General features: G+C 45.9%; 1 protein-coding gene across 1 annotated transcript in view; it reads left to right on the forward strand.

Moving 5' to 3' along the window:
• LOC309546612 (uncharacterized protein) overlaps nucleotides 1-22,409 on the forward strand; it is a gene marked incomplete at both ends in the record, with an annotated part of 437,777 nt that overhangs the window by 182,177 nt on the left and 233,191 nt on the right. Inside the window, one exon of the mRNA XM_082246351.1 lies at nucleotides 7,884-7,900. Coding sequence (XP_082102477.1) covers nucleotides 7,884-7,900 — 17 coding nt within the window. The remainder of the gene's footprint in view (nucleotides 1-7,883; nucleotides 7,901-22,409) is intronic.

Here is a 22,409-nt window from a genome sequence, read left to right on the forward strand (position 1 = left end):
AAAGATATAATAAAATATTTACAAAAATGTGAGGGGTGTACTTAATTTTGTGACATACTTTATATATATATATATATATATATATATATATATATATATATATATATATATATATATATATATATATATGTGAAGAAAAGGTCAGTGTTGCTTTTGGAAAAGGTCTTTTAGTATGTTATATTGTAAGTATAATAAAATTATGTTTTTGTTTTTTTTTTTTACAAAATCTGTCTGGTAGTGACTAGGTACCTTGGAACCAATATAGTGTTTGTATGCATGGTGTGATGTAGCAAATGTTAAAGGTGGGACAGTGTACAGTATTATCCATTGTGAATAAAGCTTAAAAGCCTTTTGATTGTGTTTGCAGTTGGGGCAAAAGTGAGATTCCATCCCTGTGACAGTGAGCTGTGGTAGGCTGTGATCTATCGATAAGTAATGGCAGGTTAACCACTGAGCCATTCTGTGGCGTGTTGACAAAGTTCTTTGTATGGGGTTTACTGAAGGAGGTTCCATGCTGTGGAGAAGTGCTTTAGATATAGGCAAGCTACATTGAATCCTTAATGGCAAATTAATGAGTTGAACCTTGATCAGAAGCTTGGAAGAGAACACGGAGGATCTTCTACAACCAATCAAACATTCCATAAACTTGACTGCCCTGTAAGAGAGAGAAGTCAGGTGAAGGCGGGGTGAGGTTCCCTGCAAAAACAAGATGACAATAATGAAGGCCTCTTGATTCTTGATTCACCTTAGGGAAAGAGAGCCGCGAATGATGGGGGCATGGCCAGGAGGTGGGATTCATGTTGGGAAAGAGTGGAAGTTCATTGGAGGAGGTCACAGGGGGATGGGTGGGCCTGAGCTTTTTTAAGTATGACCCAAAGCATGCTGGACCTTTTTGGAAGAATGCATGGTAAAGAGCTGCCCCCCACCCTTATTGATGGTACGTCACAGCTTTAGCGGCGGCTTTTTGACCTTGCCAGCATTTGAAGTTTACAGTAATGGGTAATGCCCTTAATTGGAAAATGGAATTAGGTTGTCTGTCCAGCACTTATGGTAAGGACAGGCTCACTTTGGAATTGTTTGTTAGGGTTAAAACATGCTCACAGTACAACTGTGACTGGCACTGGTTAAAAGTGGTTACATTTTCAGTTGGAAATTAAATAAAGCTGTGGCCTTGCCCTTTCCAACTTAATGGCTGTACGTGTGGTTTCTTATACGGGGCAAGGAAGGGGAAGTGATATAATGTTAATAGTTGTTGGTCTAGGCCTATGCGTCTCAGCAGTCATAATGGATAATGGATTAAAACTTCTGACATTCCTGAAATAATGGTCTCATGCATTTTAAACATTTAAAGTAAACATCAAAGCTGGTTATGTTTGCTAGAAATTCCTTTTGATCTAGAGGAATGGCAAGATATAGATGATAACTTGTTAAAAGTGTCCTCTAATACGACTCTCAATAGAATCCAATTATAAAACATTGCTAAGTTGGTAGATGGTTTCCACCTGAGTAGCTAATATGTGCCCACAAACATCTCCTTGCTTCAGGCGCAGTGGCCAGATGGGAACTATGTTTCCCATTTCATGGCAACGTCCTAAGGTCACCAAATTCTGGATCAGACTTTTCAACTTAACACGCTTAGTAACCGTGTCTATCACATCCATCCAATTCTGACATGTGAATTGGATGGAATGGGGAAACCCGCATCCAATTCACACTAGTGTAATCCCAGCCTTAATCCCTTGTTAACCCCTTCCCGCCTAAGGGTAAAACAAATGTTAATGCCTAAGAACAATTTTGCAACTTTCACATGTGTTAGTAAAACTGTACATATCGTCACAACTACTTTGTGTATCCAGTGTGCACTTTGTGTTTTTTCAGGACAAATTAGGCTTTCTTTTTCAAAGGAAAACTTGCCCAAAATAGTAGAAAAAAAATGTAGCTATATATTTTTTTCAAATAACCATAATCTACCACTAAAGAACAATCCCAAAAAAATTCTCCTACTCCTGGCAATCGCAGCGATATCATTTATAGTATGTGTAAGTTATTTGTTGTTTGTACACATAGTAGGGCCCAGAAACAATGGTGTGCATTTTTCTTTTTTTTTTTTTTTTTTTGTGTCCTGCCTAAAACATACTGACATCAACTGACACTGATACTAATTTAAAACATTTTTTTTAAATTCTACCTAAAATATTCTGACTTTTGACCCCAACCTTTGACCTTGACCCTAACACTAACCCTGGCAATGTGATGTAGCTGGGGGTGAGGTTGTATATGGCCTTGTATGTTGTGGTTAGTATTTTGAATTTTATACGATGGGGTAAGGGAAGCCAGTGAAGAGATTGTCAGAGAGCGGAAGCAATCACTGATCAGTTAATAAGGTGTAATAATCTGGCATCAGCATTCATGATAGACTAAAGGGGTGATAGCCTGTGTAAAGGTAGGCAGTAAGGAGGGCATTGCCGTAGTCAAGGTGGGAAATACCCAAGGAGTGAATAAGTTGTTTTGTGGTGTTGTTAGTTAGGAAGGGGTGAATTCTGGAGGTTAAGGCAGCAAGATTTAGCCAGTGATTGGATGTGGGGGCTGAAGGAGAGGTCAGAGTCTAGGATTACACCCACCACCCTGGCAGATGTGGAAGAACCAATGGTTGTGCCATTGATCTCAATGGTAAAGTTGTGTGGAGGGAATCGGGGAGGAGGAAATATTAGAAGCTTAATCTTAGAAAGGTTGAGCTTGAGGAAGTGGTGTGACATCCATACTGATTCGTCACTCAGTAAGATTTTGATGGGTGAGGAGATTGAGGCCTTGAGTTGAGGAGTCGAGAGACAGATCTGGGTGTCGTCAGTATAAAGGTGGTAACGGAAGCCGTGGGAGGTTATCAAGTGGCCCAGGGAAGAGATATAGAGAGAGAATAGGAGGGGCCCTAGGACAGAGCTTTGGGGTACCCAACAGAAAGAGGAAGAGGAGTGGAGATGTTGTTGTATGTGACGCTGAAAGTGCGTTTAGATAGGTAGGAGGAGAACCAGGAAAGAGTAGAGTCATGGGGACCAAGGAAGTGGAGTTTATTGAGGAGGAGTGGGTGGTCAACTTAGCCGAAGGCCGCAGAAAGGTCTAAGAGTATGAATATGGAGTACTAGCCATTGGTTTTAGCAGTTAGGAAGTCGTTAGTGAGTTTTAGTAAGGCGGTTTTTGTTGAATGTTGTGGAGGAAGCCAGACTGTAGGGGATGGAGAAGGTTGTTGTCATTGAGGTAGCAACTCATATGGTTGTGGACAAGGAGTTCAAGAAGTTTGGAGGCAAATGGGAGCAGGGAAATGGGTCTTAAGTTTTCCAGACAGGTGGGGTCTAGTGAGGGTTTTATAAGTATGGGGGTAACCAGTGCATGTTTGAGCGGCGAGGGAGGTGCTGGAAGAGAGGGAGAGGTTGAAGATGTGGGTTAGAGAGTTTAGAATATAGCAGGAGGTTGTTTGCAGTAGTTGTGAGGGGACAGGGTGCAGGGGACAGGTAATGAGGTGGGCTGTGGAAAGGAGTTTGACAACGTCATCAGTAGTAACAGGGATGAAGAAGGAAAGTGTTGAGTTTTGGAGTTGGACATGAGGTGTTGGTTGGTGAAGGAAGATGAACGCTGGATATCTCATCACGAATTGTGTTGATTTTGTTTTAGAAATGATTGGCAATCTCCTAGGCAGTAAGCAAGTTGATAGGTGGAAGCAGTGGTGGTGGGGTAAGGAATTGAGGGTAGAGAAGAGTTGATGAGGATTGGGTGAGAGGGTTTTGATGAGAGTGGTGTAGTAGGTTTGTTTAGTGGAGTGGAGTGGAGCCAGGAGTTGTATTTGAGAAGGGCAAATTTGTAGAGGGTGAAGTCTTGTAGGGATTTCGTTTTTCGCCACATTCGGTCAAGAGCACAGCTGCATTTCTTGAGACTTCTAGTGTTGTCTGTTTGCCAGGGTTGTAGCCGATGAGGCCTGAATCTACATGTGGAAAGGGTGGCGAGTGTGTCCAGAGAGGATGAGAGTATGTTGTTGTAGAGAGAAGTAGAGAGAAGTGGTCAAGTCTGGGCAGGATAGGGGTGCAATTTTGTCATAAAGGCAATCAGTAGCAGAATGGAGAAGGGAAGAGTTGAGGTGGCGCAGGTTGGTGGCATGGAAGGTAGAAGACAGGGAGAGTGTGAAACTTATAAGGTTGTGGTCTGAGAGAGGAAAAGGGGTGTTAGAGAGGGGAAGAGTAGTGCAGAGGTGGGAGAATACGAAGTCAAGAGCGTTGCCATTGGAATGAGTGGTGGTTTGTGTCCATTGTGTTAGGTTGAAAGAGGAGGTTACATTGAGAAGTGAGAAGTGGCTGAGGTGTTAGCATTGATTGGAATGTTAAAGTCACCGAGAATGTGGGCAGGTACTTCTGAGGAGAGGAATTAGGGTAGCCATGCCGAGAAGTCATCGTGATACTGTGACGGGGGGGCTGGTAAATTATGCAATCCTCAGACAAACTGGGGAAAAAAGGTAAAAGAAGTGCACTTCAAAGGAGCGGAGAGAAAGACAGGGAGGTGTAGGAAGATCCTGGAAGGAGCTTTGTGGGTAGAGGAGAAGTCCAACTTCGCCTCCTTTTTGTCCGCTGGATCTAGGTGAGCGAGTCCAGAGGAGGCCACCATGGGAGAGGGCAGCTGGAGTGGCAGTGTCGGATTCCTGGAGCCAGGTTTCGGTGATAGTAAGTAGATTGAGAGATTTGGAGAGAAAAAGTTTGACGGGAAGGTCAGTGTAGTGGTCAGGTAGGTCTGTGTTGTGGTGAGGTAGGTCAGTGTAGGTGTCAGTATAGTAATCAGGTAGGTTATTGCAGGAAACAGCTAGGTCAGTATAGTGGTCAGTGTATTGGTCAGATAGGTTTGTTAGTGGTCAGGTAGGTCTGTGTAGTGGTCAGGTAGGTCTGTGTAGTGGTCAGGTAGGTTTGTGTAGTGGTCCTGTAGGTATGTGTATTGGTCAGGTAGGTCTGTGTAGTGGTCAGGTAGGTTTGTCTAGTGGGTCATATAGGTCTGTGTATTGGTCAGGTAGGTCTGTGTAGTGGTCAGTTAGGTCTGTGTAATGGTCAGGCTGGTCTGTGTAGGGGTCAGGTAGGTCAGTGTAGGTGTCAGTATAGTAATTAAGTAGGTCAGTGTAGTGATCAGGTTGGTTAGTGCAGGAATAAGGTTGGTCAGTGTAGGTATAAGGTAGGTCAGTTTAGGTGTCAGGTAGGTTTGTGTAGTGGTCATGTTGGTCTGTGTATTGGTCAGGTAAGGTCTGTGTAGTGGTCAGGTAGGTCTGTGTATTGGTCAGGTAGGTCTGTGTAGTGGTCAGGTAGGTCTGTGTAGTGGTCAGTTAGGTTTGAGTAGTGGTGATGTAGGTCTGTGTATTGGTCAGGTAGGTCTGTGTAGTGGTCAGTTAGGTCTGTGTAATGGTCATTTAGGTCTGTGTAGTGGTCAGGTAGATCAGTGTAGGTGTCTGTATAATAATTAGGTAGGTCAATGTAGTGATCAGGTTGGTTAGTGCAGGAATAAGGTTGGTCAGTGTAGGTATAAGGTAGGTCAGTGTAGGTGTCTGTGTAGTGGTCAGGTAGGTTTGTGTAGTGGTCAGGTAGGTTTGTGTGGCGATCAGGTAGGTTTGTGTATTGGTCAGGTAGGTCTGTGTATTGGTGAGGTAGGTCTGTGTAGGGGTCACGTAGGTCTGTGTATTGGTCACGTAGGTTTGTGTAGTGGTCAGGTAGGTCTGTGTAGTGGTCAGGTAGGTCATTTAGGTGTCAGTATAGTAATCAGATAGGTCAGTGTAGGAATAAGGTAGGTCTCTGTAGTGGTCAGGTAGGTCTGTGTAGGTGTCAGTATAATAATCAGGTAGGTCAGTGTAGGAATAAAGTAGGACTCTGCAGTGGTCAGGTAGGTCTCTGTAGTTGTCAGGTAGGTCTTTGTAGGTGTCAGTATAGTAATCATGTAGGTCAGTGTAGGAATAAGGTAGGTCTCTGTAGTGGTCAGCTAGGTCTGTGTAGTGGTCTGTGTAGTGGTCTAGTAGGTTCGTGTAGGGGGGTGCATATTACTTACCTTGCCCCGGGCGCTGACAACTAACGCTACGCCACTGCTCAGTACACACCTAAGAATTTATCATTTGATTGCTTCTTTAGTTGCAATTGGAGAGATTTACCCATATTTTTTTAATGTAATTTTTTTTCACGTTAACCTCTTGCTGACTGTGGGGGGAAGAAAGCTTTTTAATACACAGCTGGTGTCATGTATGCATCCATGGCAGCATAAAATTTACTGAGAGCACCCTCATAGCGCACTTCTAGCAAATAAACAAGCTGTCACCGTAAGCATGGTTAAGACTTCTGGTTGGGAGCCAGTGGGATGAGCTTCTGATCATGTTACCGCTTTGAAAGCCAATCACAGCAGTCACATGATACTGAAGCCACACCGCCTTATGGGCATTAAAGACCATTTGATGGGCCGCCAAGCTGGTGCTCCATGGGCCGGGGGCGGCAGATAGACCACACCAGCCCTCACACCATACCCCCTCCCCCGGGTTGCCAGCTCACTCAGTCTCCTGCGTTTCCTCCCTCCTCAGCCAATGGTATGGCTTCTCCTTTCGGCCAATCGGGAAACGGGTCTCAGGACCCACATCCTGATTGGCCAGGAGGAGGATCCATGTGACAATAGTGAATATTCATTCGCTATTGTCACACAACTGGGTGTGCGCCCCGAGCCCACCCTTTTTCGAAGCCTATTAGAGCCTCTGGCTCTAATCACGTGCTTGTAAAAAAAAAAAACCCCAATGGAATCCATGCGTCCGGACACATGGATAGGGGGGGCGGCGCCCCTGCGCCCCCAATGGATGGGCCGCCACTGGCCAAGGAGATGGCGTGAAAGGGTCAGTAAATGTTATATTTCTAGACGTACCTATACCAAATATGCAACACAAGAAAACCAAAAAAAGGTTGTAAAATGTTCAATCAATGTTTTTTTTTTTCACAATAAAAGTTTATTGTAAAGTTAGAATGAATACAAAAAAGTATTGTATAGATATTGTATATATATATATATATATATATATATATATACAGGGCTTTTTTTCTCAGAGGAAAGGTCCAGGTACTCCCCACCTTTCAAGTCACCCCTTGTCTCCGCCATCTACCCATCTCTGAGCAGTGTCCCTTGGTTCCACCCCCCAATAACCTCCCAATAACGCCCCTTTTAGAGAATACAGAACCAAGTATCATTTTTGGTGCAAAGTAGTTTGTATAGAATTTGCTATGGAAGGCAGTAAACTAGGTCCCCTGCAGACAGCAACAATAGATCCCCCAGTAACAACAGACCCTCTCAGCAACAATAGATCTCCCTAGCAACAACAGACCCTCTCTGCAACAAAAGATCCCCCCCCAGCAACAACAGATCCTATCAGCAACAATAAATCCCCCTAGCAACAATAGATCGCTCTCAGCAGCTATAGCTCCCCCAGGAACAACAGACCCCCCAGCAACAATATACACCCAGCTACAATAGATCCACCTCAGCAACAATAGATCTCCCAGTAGCCAACATCAATAGACCCCTCCCTCAACAGTAGATCTCTCCCATCAACAACTGACCCCCCACCCCCCCACCAGCAGCAATAGACCTCCCCAGCAACAATAGATCTTCTTAGCAAAAATAGATCCCTCACAGAAACCATAGCTCCCCCAGGAACAATATACCTCCCCCAGCAACAATAGTCCCCCAAACTACAATAGATCCAAAACAGTAACAATAGATCTCTTAGTAGTCAGCATCAATAGACCCCCTCCCTCAACAGTAGATCTCTCCTATTAACAATTTACCCCCCACCAGCAGCAATAGACCTCCCCAGCAACAATAGATCCCCCATCAGCCAGCATCAATAGACCCTCCAGTACACCCCAGCACTCATTATATACATTTAGTGATGGAGGTATCGGAACTGTGTTCCCCTGCATTCCTGCTGAAAAATAAACCCTGTGTATATGTATATATATATATATATATATATATATTAGGGATAGACCGATATGTTTTTTTCAGGGCCGATACCGATATTTTGGTCACAGCGTATCGGCCGATATTTTGTACATTTAAAGTTTTGATAAATAAAGACAATTTTTGACACAAATCTGGTAATGGACATGTTAATGTTTGTTTAATGCTTATTGGCTGGCTTGCTGGCACCCTGTGGTTGGTGGCTGGCTGGCTGGCACCCTGTGGTGGGTGGCTAGCTGGCACCCTGTGGTGGATGGCTGGCTGGCACCCTGTGGTGGGTGGGTGGTTTTTGGCTGGCACCCTGTGGTGGGTGGGTGGCTTGCTGGAACCCTGTGGTGGCTGGCACCCTGTGGTGGATGGCTGGCTGACACCCTGTGGTGGGTGGCTGGCTGGCACCCTGTGGTGGGTGGATGGCTGGCTGGCACCCTGTGGTTATTTAGGTAGGTAGGTGGTTGCAATAGGGGCTGTGGGTGGCTGACTGGTACAGGGCCTGTGGGCGGCTGGCTGGTACAGTGCCTGTGACTGGCTGGTACAGAGCCTGTGGGTGGCTGGCTGTCTGGCACCCTGTCTGTGGGTGGCTGGCTGTCTGGCCCCCTGTGGTGGGTGTCTGGCCGTCTGGCACCCTGTGGTGGGTGGCAGGCTGGCTGGCACCATGTGGTGGGTGGATGGCTGGCAAGCACCCTGTGGTGGGTGGGTGGGTGGCAGGCTGGCTGGCACCATGTGGTGGCTGGCTGGCTATCACCCTGTGGTGGGTTGGTGGCTGGCTGGCTGGCACCCTGTGGTAGGTAGATGGTTGGCACAGGGGCTGTGGGTGGCTGGCTGGTACAGGGCCTGTGGTTGGCTGGCTGGTACAGTGCCTGTGGTTGGCTGGTACAGGGCATGTGGGTGGCTGGCTGTCTGGCACCCTGTCTGTGGGTGGCTGGCTGTCTGGGACCCTGTGGTGGGTGTCTGGCACCCTGTGGTGGGTGGTTGGCTGGCTGGCACCCTGTGGTGGGTGGGTGGCTGGCACAGGGGTTGTGGGTGGCAGGCTGGTACAGGGCCTGTGGGTGGGTGGGTAGCTGGCTGGTACAGTGCCTGTGACTGGCATTACACTGCCTGTGGGTTTCTGGCTGGCTGGTACAGTGCCTGTTGCTGGCTGGTACAGGGCCTGTGGGTGGCTGGCTGGTACAGTGCCTATGGCTGGCTGGCTGGTACAGGGCCTGTGGATGTGGGTGGCTGGCTGGTACCGGTCTGCTGTGGGTGGGTGTATGGCTGTGATACACTCCCGCGAGACTAGATACCGATATATCGGGGAAAGTGCATATCGGCCCCCGATATATCGGCCTTGCCCATAATGGGTCTATCCCTAATATATATATATACCTGTATATACCGGTGCATAACAAAAAATTAGAATATCATTAAAAAGTTAATTAATTTCAGTAATTCAATTTAAAAAGTGAAACTCATATATTTTATATAGATGCGTTACACACGAGTGATATATTTCAAGCATTTCTTTCTTTTAATTTTGATGATTATGGCTTACAGCTAGTGACACCCCAAAATTCAGTATCTCAGAAAATTAGTGTAGCATCCTCCTAGATAGGTGCTAGGTTAAAAGCATTGTTGCTCCATTCTGCTTATCAGGGGAGCCTGATCTGTTAGTTATGCCTGTTACACGTGTCCAGGTGTAAGTCATTTTGTCTGAGGGAGTGTCCCCACTGTATCCAATATGGGAGCCTGTTGGACAGTGGAGGAAACCTGGCCAGTGACAAATGGGCTTTGTGGCAGTCCCAGTGGGATGGCACTACTGCAGTGCATCCTGGGATTGACCATGAAAACAAAGGGCACATGTGACAGGGCGTCTTTGGCGGGAAGCAGAGTCCCAGGAGGAGAGTGACGGCTGTCTCTCCTCCTGCTGTCTGAGGAAGGTGGTCACTGGCAGTCGGCCTAGTAGACCAGGTGTGGAGCTGAGCCTAATGGATCCTGGAAAGCTGACGGTGGAGTTGCGGGCAGAGTCCTCTGGGAAAAACAGTGTCCTTGAGTACCAGGGGGCTTGCCAAGGGGCTGCCTAGGAAAGGGGACCACTCCCGGGAAGTCAGAGGATAGACGTGTGGACGAAGAAAATGGCGGCCCAGGGCACGTAGATCGGTGTCCCAGGGGCCGTGTGTGTGCCAGAGCTATGCAGGAGTGCAAAGTGCAAGTGTCAGCCGTGCAAATAATGACAGCGGGACATTCTTTCAATATAGTGGCAGTGTGGATACTGTGAAGAAATCTGTCGGCCATGCATTTAATGACAGTGGGACATTTTTCAAATGCAGTATGGTGAATCTTGCTTGTACATGTGCTATGAAGAGAAATGTTGGCCGTGCATATGACAGCTGGACAATTCTACGGACTGGCAAAGAGGGTCAGCTGGCTCAGAGTGATGGAGGCGCAGTTGGAGCCCTGATACAAGTAAGAAGAGCAGATGCATGCAAGCTGAGAGGCACGGTCTGCTTTGCAGTGACTTCCATGCTGGCTGAGCTGAGAGTGGCATTGGAGGGGTTACTGTACCGCACGGGAAAGTGCACGCTGAAAAGTTCTGCCCAGCAGGAGGAGCCACCACCAACCTGGAGAGGTGGGCAGAGACGCCGCTCACGCACAGCCAATCGGGAGTGGGAAGGAAAGTCCATAAATGACTTCCCAAATATAACTGATAAATCCTACGAGCAACCAATTAACAATATAATTGCTGCAAACAATCCACTATCTCACACAGTGTAAATAATATATAATACAAAAATGCTGCGCAAAAATATCATGAACCAATATTGTGGTGTCCAAACAATTCAAAAGTAAATAAACATCCAGTGTGTATATATATATAAAGTAATATTAACTAGAGCAATAGCTAACGTTAATAAAGCGGTGTGAACCAAAAATAATATATACAGTGCCCAATGTGTAAACAAATAAATCACACATAAATAAATGAAAAATGATCCGATAGTACCAAATCTAATCAAACATGTGTTGGTATATGGTAACCTCTTATAAAGTGCCAATAGTGCTAAATAAATATAACCAATACTGATAAAATAGTGCAAAGTTCATTATGTGCAAAAAAGTTCTTGTTGAATCAGTCCTGAAGATATAAATCTGGATTCTTCAAAAGTGCCAATAGTGCTGAGAAGTGCAGATGACAGGGTCACATAAAAGTGACCAGTGCTTCCAAAGTGACGCGGTAATGAAGTGTCACAGCAAACCATGCACCCCCTTGTGAGTGGGCGCTCACCTTAAGCCATGCAACTATGCAATTAAGCTATATTCAGATAGCGCTTAATGGGATCTCCTTAGTATTCCCAGGTAAGGATCCTTCACAGACACCAGCTCCTTCCACAAGCCCTCAGATATATGCGCAGACTTGTATAAAGTACTCGAAATTTCTACTTGAGTAAAAGTACAAGTGCTCGATCAAAAAGTGACTTGAGTAGAAGTGGAAGTGCTCGCAGAAAAAGTTACTTAAGTAGAAGTACTAAAGTATTCAACATTTTTTTTACTTAAGTATTGCAAGTAGTTTTTTCAAAAAATTTGCTACTTAAGTACTAAAAGTAAAAAGTACCAGTAGTTTTGAAAAAAAATTTCTACTCAAGTACTGAAAGTAAAAGTACAAGTACTGTGTTATGTAGTTATTAAAGAAAGAAGTCAAAAGTTTGAACATCATATTGTTTTTTATTATTTCAAAGGATTTATTCAAATGATTAATCCGTGTTTGTTAGTAGTTTCTTGATGCACTTTAAGCGCTGTAGCACCATTTATTTGTTTGTTTCATATTTTCTTTTTATTGGAAAGATTTGGTATAGCAGCTTTTATTATACACAGCCTTTATTTTCGTATGTGCTGATTTACAAATGACATTATACACATTTTTTTGAGCTTTATGCAACCTGCCATCTACTGTTCTGGCAGTGGTAATTTTTTTAAAAGTAACGAGTAACTATGCAGCACAAAAAAAAATACTTTTAGTAGAGTAGAAGTATCGAAATCATCGAAAAAATGTAGTGAAGTAAAAGTAGAAGTAGGAGAAAAAAATTCTACTCTAGGAAAGTACAGATACCGCATTTCGGTACTTAAGTACAGTACTTAAGTAGTTCTACTTCGTTACTATACATCTCTGTATATGCGTTATGTAAGGAAGAAACTAGACCTCTGTCCTTATTACTTTCAGGTAAGGATCATCCGCAAAACACCAGCACCTCTCACAAGCCCTCAGATGTATGCCATCTGCAAAGGAAGAAACTCACATAGTGCTGACATCCTTAATACATATTTTATTGAGGGAAAAAATTTTGGGGGAGCATACCCATGTATTTCCAAAGCTGCTGCAGCTATGAACCAAAAGACATGTATATTAAAAAAGAATAGCGCGCAAATGCAAAAGAAATTACTACCAAATCTGAAGAGAGTCCATAAATAAAAATGGGGGTTTGGTCCCACCATATGGCCATATCGTGCTCAAGCCCACTACTCCGTCAAAGTACCCCATTATCAGTGGGTCCTACACTATCCATGAAAAAGAGATGAATCCAGCCTTTCTAACCCTTGGAGATAATACTCCTTGCTGGGAGAGATGTGCAAATGCACTACAGGGGACTACTCCTATATCCACTTGATGGTGGACACTTATTGAGTACAGGTGTGTGTGGGGGGTGGGGAGGGCTGCTCAACCTCGATAGTCTGGTCAGACCGAATACATAATAAACAGGCAAAAAATTTTGGGGGAGCATACCCATGTATTCCCCTGTAGTGCATTTGCACGTCTCTCCCAGCAAGGAGTATTATCTCCAAGGGTTAGAAAGGCTGGATTCATCTCTTTTTCATGGATAGTGTAGGACCCACTGATAATGGGGTACTTTGACGGAGTAGTGGGCTTGAGCACGATATGGCCATATGGTGGGACCAAACCCCCATTTTTATTTATGGACTCTCTTCAGATTTTGTAGTAATTTCTTTTGCATTTGCGCGCTATTCTCCTTTAATATATTTTATTGAGGGAAATAAAAATATCACTCACATTTAAAAGGTGCTTCAAGTGCACCTCTCTGTAAATGCCTTAGTCAGCCTCCCTTCCAGAGCCGAATCGTGGTCGTGTGGTGAGAAACCACCGCCCGATCCACTGCCGTGTTGCTAGGACGCGGCACGACCCCGATCTTGGTAAAGAGCCAATGACTTGGCTCTTTACGCATGTGATCGGCTGTGTCTAATCACAGCCGGTCACATGTAAATGAGGAAGTGACGTTTATCGGCTCTCCTCGCCTCACACAGTCCGAGCGTGTGGCGAGGAGAGCCGATCAGCGGCTCCTACTCAAAGGGGAACACAGAAAAGGTAATCAGGGCACTGATCATCAGTGCCCTGATTACATAAAAGCTCAAAAAGTGCCCACCATCAGTTCCCACAGTGCCCACCATCAGTGCCCACAGTGCCCATACTGTTGCCAGTCAGTGCCTGCTCATCTGTGCTGCCCATCAGTGCCCATCAGTGCTACCCGTCAGTGCCCATCAGTGCCGCCTGTCAGTGCCGCTTATCAGTGCCACCTCTCAGTGCCCATCAGTGTTGCCTTTCAGTGCACATCAGTGCCGCCTATCAGTGCTCATCAGTGCCTCCTATCAGTGCCCATCAGTGCCGCATATTGGTACCTCCTCATCAGTGCCACCTCATCAGTGCCCATACGTGCCACCTCATCAGTGCCCATCAGTGCAGCTTATCGGTGCCCATCAGTGCTGCCTCATCAGTGCAAATCAGTGAAGGAGAAAAATTACTTATTTAAAAATATTTAATGACAGAAAATAAGAAAATTTTCTGTCTTTTTTTCTTTTTTTTTAGTAAGAAATAAAAAACCCAGCAGTGATTAAATACCACTAAAAGAAAGCTCTACTTGTGCGAAAAAAATTATAAAAATGTCATTTGGGTACAGTGTAGCAATACCACGCAATTGTCATTCAAAGTGTGACAGCGCTGAAAGCTGATAATTGGCCTGGGCAGGAAGGGGGTGAAAGAGCCCAGTATTGAAGTGGTTAAAGTGATTGTAAAGTCTAGTTTTTTTTTTTTTTTTTTAATAACAAACATGTTATACTTCCCTCCTTTGTTGATTTTGCACAGAGCAGCCCAGATCCTCCTCTTCTCAGGTCCCTCTTCGCTGCTCCTGGCCCCTCCCTCCTGACGAGGGCCCCCACAGCAAGCAGCTTGCTATGGGAGCACCCGAGCCAAGCTGCAGCAGCTCTGTGTGTCTATTCAGACATGAAGCTCCTGTTCGGCCCTGCCCCCTCTCTCTCCTCATTGGCCAACTGACTTTGATTGACAGCAGCGGGAGCCAATGGTGCTGCTGCTGTGTTTTAGCCAATCAGGAGAGGGAGTCTCGGGCGGCTGAGGGACTTGTGGACATCGCTGGATAGAGAGGGGGCACAGGTAAGTATTAGGGGGCTTGAGGGGGGCTGCTAAACACAGAAGGATTTTTATCTTAACCCTTCTGACTTTACAACTCATTTAAAGTAGAACTATATACAAAACTTTTTTTTTTCATTTTGGTTAGCGCAAGGGAGGGTTATAACCCCTGTCAAATCTTTATTTCACCATCTGTGTGCCATTACAGAGATTTCTCCTCACTTCCTATCCTATAGTCAAACAGGAAGTGAGAGGAGATCCCTGCATATTAACCACTTACCGCCCGCCCGCCGTCGATAACTGCCATAACCCTAGTATTTTTCAAAATGGCGGGCAGTCCTCTTTCAGATAAGGGTGGTCCCTTATGGTGCAGTGGAAGAGGAGCCCCCCTCCCGCCGCTTTCTGGTCGTTTTCCCCGCTTACCGGACCCACCGGCAGCGGGGAAAACGATCTTTAGTACCCTTTGATTGCCATTGACACACCTCCATTACTAGTATAGTGTCTGGACGGATCAATATCTTTGACCAGATAAGAGCCCATAGTGTCCTTTCTGATGCGCTTGAAAATCCTGATTGTGAGCCCACGACTTCTGCAGGGCCCGTACTTCCCCCATTCACTGTCCAACTCGGAATTCAGGTGGAAACAACCAATTTTACTCCCTTTGATTTTTTTTAACTGTTTTTCACGGAAGATCTGTACAGATCTATTGTGGACCAAAGCAATTTATATGACGATCAATTAATCGCTGCAAATCCAAATTTGACCCTTGCCAGAGAATTTGCATGGAAACATATCACTGTTTCCGAATTTAAAACCTTTCTGGGCCTATCCCTCCTCATGGGCATTACTAAAAAGAGTGAATTGCAGTCATATTGGTCCACTGACCCAATTCACCATATGCGCGTGTTCACTGCTGCCATGGTCAGGACTAGATACGAGCAAATCTTGCAGTTCATGCACTTCAGTGACAATGAACTCTGTCGTCCTCGGGGTGACCCTGGATATGACCGGCTCCACAAAATTCGACCCCTCGTAAACCACTTCAACCAGAAGTTTTACATCCTTGTATAGGCCCTAACAAGCTGTCTGCATTGATGAGTCCCTGATTAAATTTTCCAGCTGTCTTGCTTTCAGTTTCTCCCCAGCAAGCATGCCAGATATGGGGTCAAGATGTATAAGCTCTGTGACAGGGCAACAGGCTATACATTTAGTTTCTGGATTTACGAGGGAAAAGATAGCAATATGGAGCCCCCCAACTGCCCAGACTACATAGAGAGCAGCGGCAAGGTTGTTTTGGACTTGGTGTCACCCTTATTCAGAAATGGGTACCATTTATACGTGGACAATTATTACACTAGCGTGCCACTTTTTAGTCATCTTTTTGATTATGGAACTGGCGCATGTGGCACCGTGTGACCTAATTGCCGGGGCTTACCCCAACAGCTTGTAGATTCCCGACTTAGATGGGGGGAGAGAGCCTGCTGGAAGTCTAATAAATTGCTTGCAGTGAAGTGGAGGGACACACGTAATGTTTTCTTTCTGTCCTCCATTCACGCAGATACAACAGTCCAAATTGCAACGGCAACTGGTGTTGTTAAGAAGCCCCTCTGTGTCCACAAATACAGCCTTAACATGGGAGGGGTGGACTTCAACGACCAGATAGTGGTGCCGTACTTAATTGCCCGTAAGGCCAGACGCTGGTACAAGAAAGTGTCTGTATACTTATTCCAATTGGCTCTGCTGAACACTTATGTGCTATATAAAGCGTCAGGACGAAGTGGATCCTTCCTAAAATTTCAGGAAGATATTATCGCAGCCCTTCTGTATCCAGGAGGTGCTGTGGCCCAAATTCACAATCCAGATGCAGTGAGCCGGTTGCATACGAGGCATTTTCCGGATGTCCTCCCTGGTACCCCTACCCAAAGAGCACCGCAAAGAAGATGTTGTGTCTGTAGAAAATGCGAATATAGGCATGACACCCCTCCTGTCCTGGCCAGCCTGGTCTCTGCATCGGGAACGGTTTCCGCCGCTACCACACACTAGTAGAGTATTAGTATAGGGTACAGCACGGCACAGTCTAGGGCACACTTTTACACAGGGTCTCAAAAGATGTTAGATGGCTATCGCATATTGACAGACCCTAGCCTGGAAAGTTTAAAGTCTTTTTACAGTTACAAAAAAAATAATAAAAAATGTTAAAAATAAATAAATAAATAAATAAATAAAAAAGCCAAAAATAGTTGTCATTTTATTGAGTTAATTTTCTGTTCTGACTCTTTTGTTTTCAATGATTTTTATTGAACGTTTTTAAAAAAATAGGGTAAAATATACACACATAAAAAAATCAGTGCATAACAAACGTGAACAGTGGTACAACCATAGCAAACATTAGGTAATACTGCTATAAAAGGTCGAAACTACAACGTAGCATGGGCTAGCACTCCAATACACAATGAACAGGAACCATAAGGTATCTAGAGGGACCCTCACCGTGGATAAACAGGGCCAGCTAACCCGAGCAGTTAATCGCACTTTGAATACTTCACAGGGTTAGTGGCTAGATTGTGATCCCACAGAGCCTTGCCTCAGTCTGGGGCTGGGGACATGGGGTACAAAGCCATTAGAATTCAGTACCACTGTTAACCTCATACCGTTAACTGAGAAAAATCGTAGAGAGAGAGAGAAAGAGAAAGGATAATAGAACCACAAGAAAAGAAGAGAAAAGGGAAAAGAAAGAAAAGAAAGAATTTGTAAGGTTGGACCCGACCCCGCCCCCGCGCCCCACCCCCAGACCCTCCCGAGTCCATCAGGCACTCCCAGTAAGGTAGTTAATCCACGATCCCCATACCTTGTCAAACACACGCATTTTGTCCTCCAGTTGAGCTGTCAGGCGCTCATTAATCATAATCCATTTCAGTTTGTGCCGGAGCAGCTCAAATGGTATCGTAGGAGACTTCCAGGATCTCGCTATTGCTATTTTTGCTGCAGTAAATATGAACGTTATGAGCCGCCTCTGCGCCCTATTGGCTCTATCCACCTTTTTGCCCAGTAGTGCCTGCTGAGGGGACTTGATTACGTTAACCTGTGTGAGAGTGTAGATGAAATTGTACACTCTAATCCAGAAGCGTCGGGCCTTCGGGCATTGCCACCAAACATGAAACATCGTACCTTCTTGGCCACACCCCCGGAAACACAGAGGAGATGCTCCTGGCACAAAGGATGCAATCCTGGCTGGTACCATGTACCAGCGCAGGAGCACTTTATAATTAGCCTCGATGATTGAAGTGTTAATTAGAGACCTGGAAGCCTGTCGAGCCATGTCGTGCCAGTCCGCCAACTCCACAACCTCCCCGACATCCGCCTCCCATCGTTCCATGTAGGGAAGCTTCAGGGGCGAGTCCATAAGCATATTATAAATCATAGATATATACCCCCGTAATTTATCGTATTTACTGCACAAATATTCCATGGAGGTCATGGTAGTCAGATCGGACAAGCGAGACAGGGACCACAGGTAATGATCAATTTGTGCATACCTATAGTACTCAGTATCAGGCAGGGCATGCTTTTCTATCAGCTGCTGACGTTTGAGGATACCCCTATGGTAACAAAAATCCGCTATGCGGAGCAGCCCCTTGTTCGTCCACCACTGAAAAATCTGGGGGAGAGACCCGGGGAGAACCCGCTGTTGTTAAGAATAGGGGCCAATGGGGTATGTGGGGACCTAAAGCCATGCGTTCTGGACAAGCGATCCCAAATGGCCATAGAATGGGACAAGGCTGGGCACAGGATGGGGGGACGATCCCTAGGCGATAACCAAATTGCATGGGAGACTGCCAGGCCCGGAACCGAGCTAGCCTCCAATTCCATCCAGGGCATCCGGGACCCCTCAGAGTGGAATCTCACCAACTGGGATAACTGTGCAGCATAATAATAGTTCAGGAATTTCCGGTACCCCTAAACCACCTCTGACTTTAGGGGTGTACAGCGTTCTCTTGTTCACCCTAGGCCTCTTGTTCCCCCAGATAAAGGAAAGGACGTGACCCTGAAGCTTAAGCAGGTCAGACCGTCTCAGCGCGACTGGCAGAGTGCGGAACAGATATAACACCCTCGGAAGGATATTCATCTTGATGGAGTACAGTCTGCCAAACCACGAAGGGGGCTGAATCGACCACTTTTCCATGTCACCCTTCAGGCGTGTAAACAGGGGAGGATAGTTCTTCGTGTATAGTGTAGACAAGGAGGGGGTCAAATTGATGCCTAAGTAGGGCATAGAGTCTGTGCACCATGCAAATTTGAAAGATTTCCTGAGTGTGTCCACTGTGCGACCCTCCAGGGAGATGTTCAGTGCCTGGGATTTCGTTTGGTTTGTGTGCAAACCTGAAACAAGCGCAAATGCATCCAATAGCGCAAATAAGTTGGGTAAGGTCGTGACAGGCGAAGAGATAATGGCTAAAATATCGTCCGCAAAAAGGGCGCATTTGTGCTCGACGCCCCCGCACACCACCCCCCGCACGTCCGGTGAAGCGCGAATTTTGATGGCTAAAGGTTCCAGTGCTAGGACAAAAAGGAGAGGGGACAAGGGGCAGCCCTGTCGGGTGCCTCTACAGATAGGAATAGAATCCGATGAGAAGCCTTTCAGCCTAAGAACCGCCCTGGGTGTACTATATAGGGTCCGCAGCAAAGTGAGAAAGGGAGCGCAGAATCCAAATCTGGTCAACACGTCGAAGAGGTATTCCCACGACAGGGAGTCAAAAGCTTTATGAATATCTAGGGAGAGGAGCATGCCTCTACGATTACTCCCTCCGTCCCAATCTGATTGAATAGCCGTGATGATGTCTACAACCCGTCTAGTCTGATCCGAGGTCTGCCGACCAGGGACAAACCCAGCTTGATCGGGATGTATATATTGAGCCAAAAAGGAGCCAAGCCTAGTGGCCATAATTTTCGCCAAAATTTTTAGATCAGAGTTAATCAATGAGATCGGACGATAGTTGTCGCATATACTATGATCTTTGTCCGGTTTGGGCAAGACGTGAATATAAGCCGTGTTCTCATGGGGTGGGAGGGATTCTCCGTTGCGTAGGGCATTAAAAAAGGCGCAAAGATGCGGAGTCAGAACTTCCTGAAACTTGCGATAATATACCCCGGAACACCGGTCCGGCCCGGGGGCCTTAGAGGGATGTAACCCCTTGATCGCCTGAAGAACCTCCGCATCCATGTTCCGACCGTTCCTGTTCTGACTCTTTTACTGTACTTTATAATATACTGCAATACTGTAATGTTTTATTGTTACTGTTTTTCTTTGTTAACCATAGTTTGCTTTGAAAATACCACCATTCTACTGTTTTACTGCACTGTGTTCTACTATACAGTAGTGTTTTATTGTTACCGTGTTTTTTGTTAACCATTGTTTCCTTTGCAGATACGCCCCTCAGCTGCAGCACAGATTTGTTTATTCTAACTCCAACAGCATTTGCTCTCAGCAAATACATAAATCAATAATTGCAGCACTGTAGGAGTTGATTTCTCCACCACAGTTCATAAAAAGAGCATATACAGTATAGCATTAGCAAAGCATAGAGGATGGGGTGGACACAGAGGGCGGATCTCCCCTATGCTTTGCCATATAATTTTTAACACTTTTCTTGGCAGAGATTTCTTCATCCACATTGATCGATGCAAATGAAGGAATCTGCTATATTCCTTTTTTCGCTCAGAGCATGGGCTGAACGAAAAAAAAAGGACATTGCATGTATGCCCATCATTAGAAGTGGGTGGATGCTGGGAGGTCTAATGGTGGGAATACCATACACTTTTTGGCAGAGATTTCTTCATCCACATCGATCAATGCGAATGAAGGAATCTATTAGGTTCTCTTTTTTCGTTCAGCCTACAGGCTGCATGAAAGAAAAAGAACCTTACAATATATGCCCAACAAGAACCAGCAATGTACTGATACCTCGCTGGACTTTGAGTGGTCATACCAGGATGATGCCTGTAGATGCACTGATAGGCCGCACTGATGGACACTGATAGGTGGCACTGATGGGTACTGGTAGGTGGCACTGATAGGCACTAGTAGAAGGCAGTGATAGGTGACAGTGAGGAGGCACTGGTTGGCACTGATTGGCAACACTGGTGAGCACTGATTGGCAGCACTGGTGGGCAGTGTTGGGAGTGCCCTGATTATCAGTGTACATGTCCCTTTTAGAGAAGCCGGTTATCAGCTCTCTTCTCCTCTCCTTATGCTGTCAGCGTGAGGAAAGGTGTGCTGATAACCGGCTTCCATTTACATCTGTGATCAGGACACAGCTGATCATATGGTAAAGAGCAGCTGATTGGCTCTTTACTTCAATCTGTGATCATCAGTGTTCTTCCTGAAAACTGTGATTCCAGAGCATGCCGCCCACACTCCGCAGTGTCAGGATCGACAGAGCAGAGCCTGACGTGTAGAAAGATTTCTCAACTGATAGAGAGCCCAGAATGCTACGGGAAATCCAGGGATGGGGATGCCGACAGGACACCTTAGCGGAAGACACAGGTTCATCTGAGGTGCGGAGTCTAAATGCTAGCCAGTACTCGCCAGGGCTTCTGATGATGGAGATGGATTTGACTGCGTGCTAGCACCAGGTCGCGGTCCCTAGGATTCCCCAGCCAGGTGAAGAGTAGGTCCAAGTACAATAGCGGATAAACAGATCAGGGTAAGGCTAAAGTATAGTCAAGACGAGCCGAGGTCAGGGCGCCAGCAGGCAATGAAGGTCAAGGTAAGCCGGGTCAGATGATCAGGAAACAGCAGGTACGGGCAAGTAGACACAGGAAAGCTGAAGACCCAACAGCAAAGACTCAGTGTGGCTGCTGCATTTAAATAGGGCGTTTGGCGCCAATGGTACTTTGTGCGCACATGTGCATATGCGTTCGCTAACGTGAGAACACTAACGTTAGAGCGCTAACGTGAGAGCGCCTCTGCGTACACGCGTTCACCAATTTGCGGCGAGAAGGTTACCAGTATGCCTGCGCACAGCAGTAAACCCCTGACAACAAGTGCCCGTCATATGACGGCCTCCCAGAACTACTAGGCGAGCTGTAGCCATCATTTGGCCATCATTTGGCTATAGCGTGGTTGGCACGTGGTTAATTGATATCCTTGGGGAACCCCAGGTCACAAGAAAATTTTCCCTCTATTACTTTTCTGAGGACAACCCAAAATTTAGGATTTTCTTTCATTTTCACTTTCAATAAAATGTCCTGGTAAACAGGACAAATAAAGAGGGTGTATCTCCCTAACGGGGGCACAGACAGCAATAAAAACCTGACAGGTGTTCTAATCTTTCTCTCTCCACTCTGTCCAAAACCTTATACTTTACTACCCAGTGCCAGTAGGGTTAATTCTGTGCAGTGGTGCATTGGTTGTAGACAAGGTCACTTCCTGTTGTGAGGGGATATAGGGGAGTGTTCCCCAGTGTTTAGAGGCTTCTTTTGGTGCTATGAGAAAGGAAGGAACAAACTACACATCCTGCAATGTGATCATTAGTGGAGGAAGGAGTCCACCCAGGACAGGACCCAGATTGGGAAATAGAGATCTCTTACCCATATGGGAAGTATATGAGCCAAAGGTACAGGGCCGGGACAAGGGGTGGACAGGAGGGACGGCTGCCCTGGGTGTGGTGGGGATTTTGAGTGGTTGTGCTAGAATGGGTGATTTGGAGTGTGGGATTTGTACTAGGAAAGGGAATTGTGTTAGTAGGGATGATTAAAGGGATTTTTGCTAGGAGGGGGAAATATGGGGAGGAGGATTAGTACTAGGGAGGGGGGGAAGCTTTGTGCTGGGAGAGGGGGGATTAGGAGGGGAAGAGGATTTTTGCTCAGAGGGGAAATTCGAGGCATATAAGAATAGTGCTAGGAGGGAAAATTTGGGGAGGGAGAGGATTTGAGCTGGGAGGGGGGATTTGAACTGGAAGCTGGGGGATCAGGATCATTTAGGGGGGGTCGAATTTTG

Source organism: Pelophylax lessonae, assembly GCF_965119305.1.
Source record: "Pelophylax lessonae genome assembly, chromosome: 2".
Classification (NCBI taxonomy): Eukaryota; Metazoa; Chordata; class Amphibia; order Anura; family Ranidae; genus Pelophylax; species Pelophylax lessonae.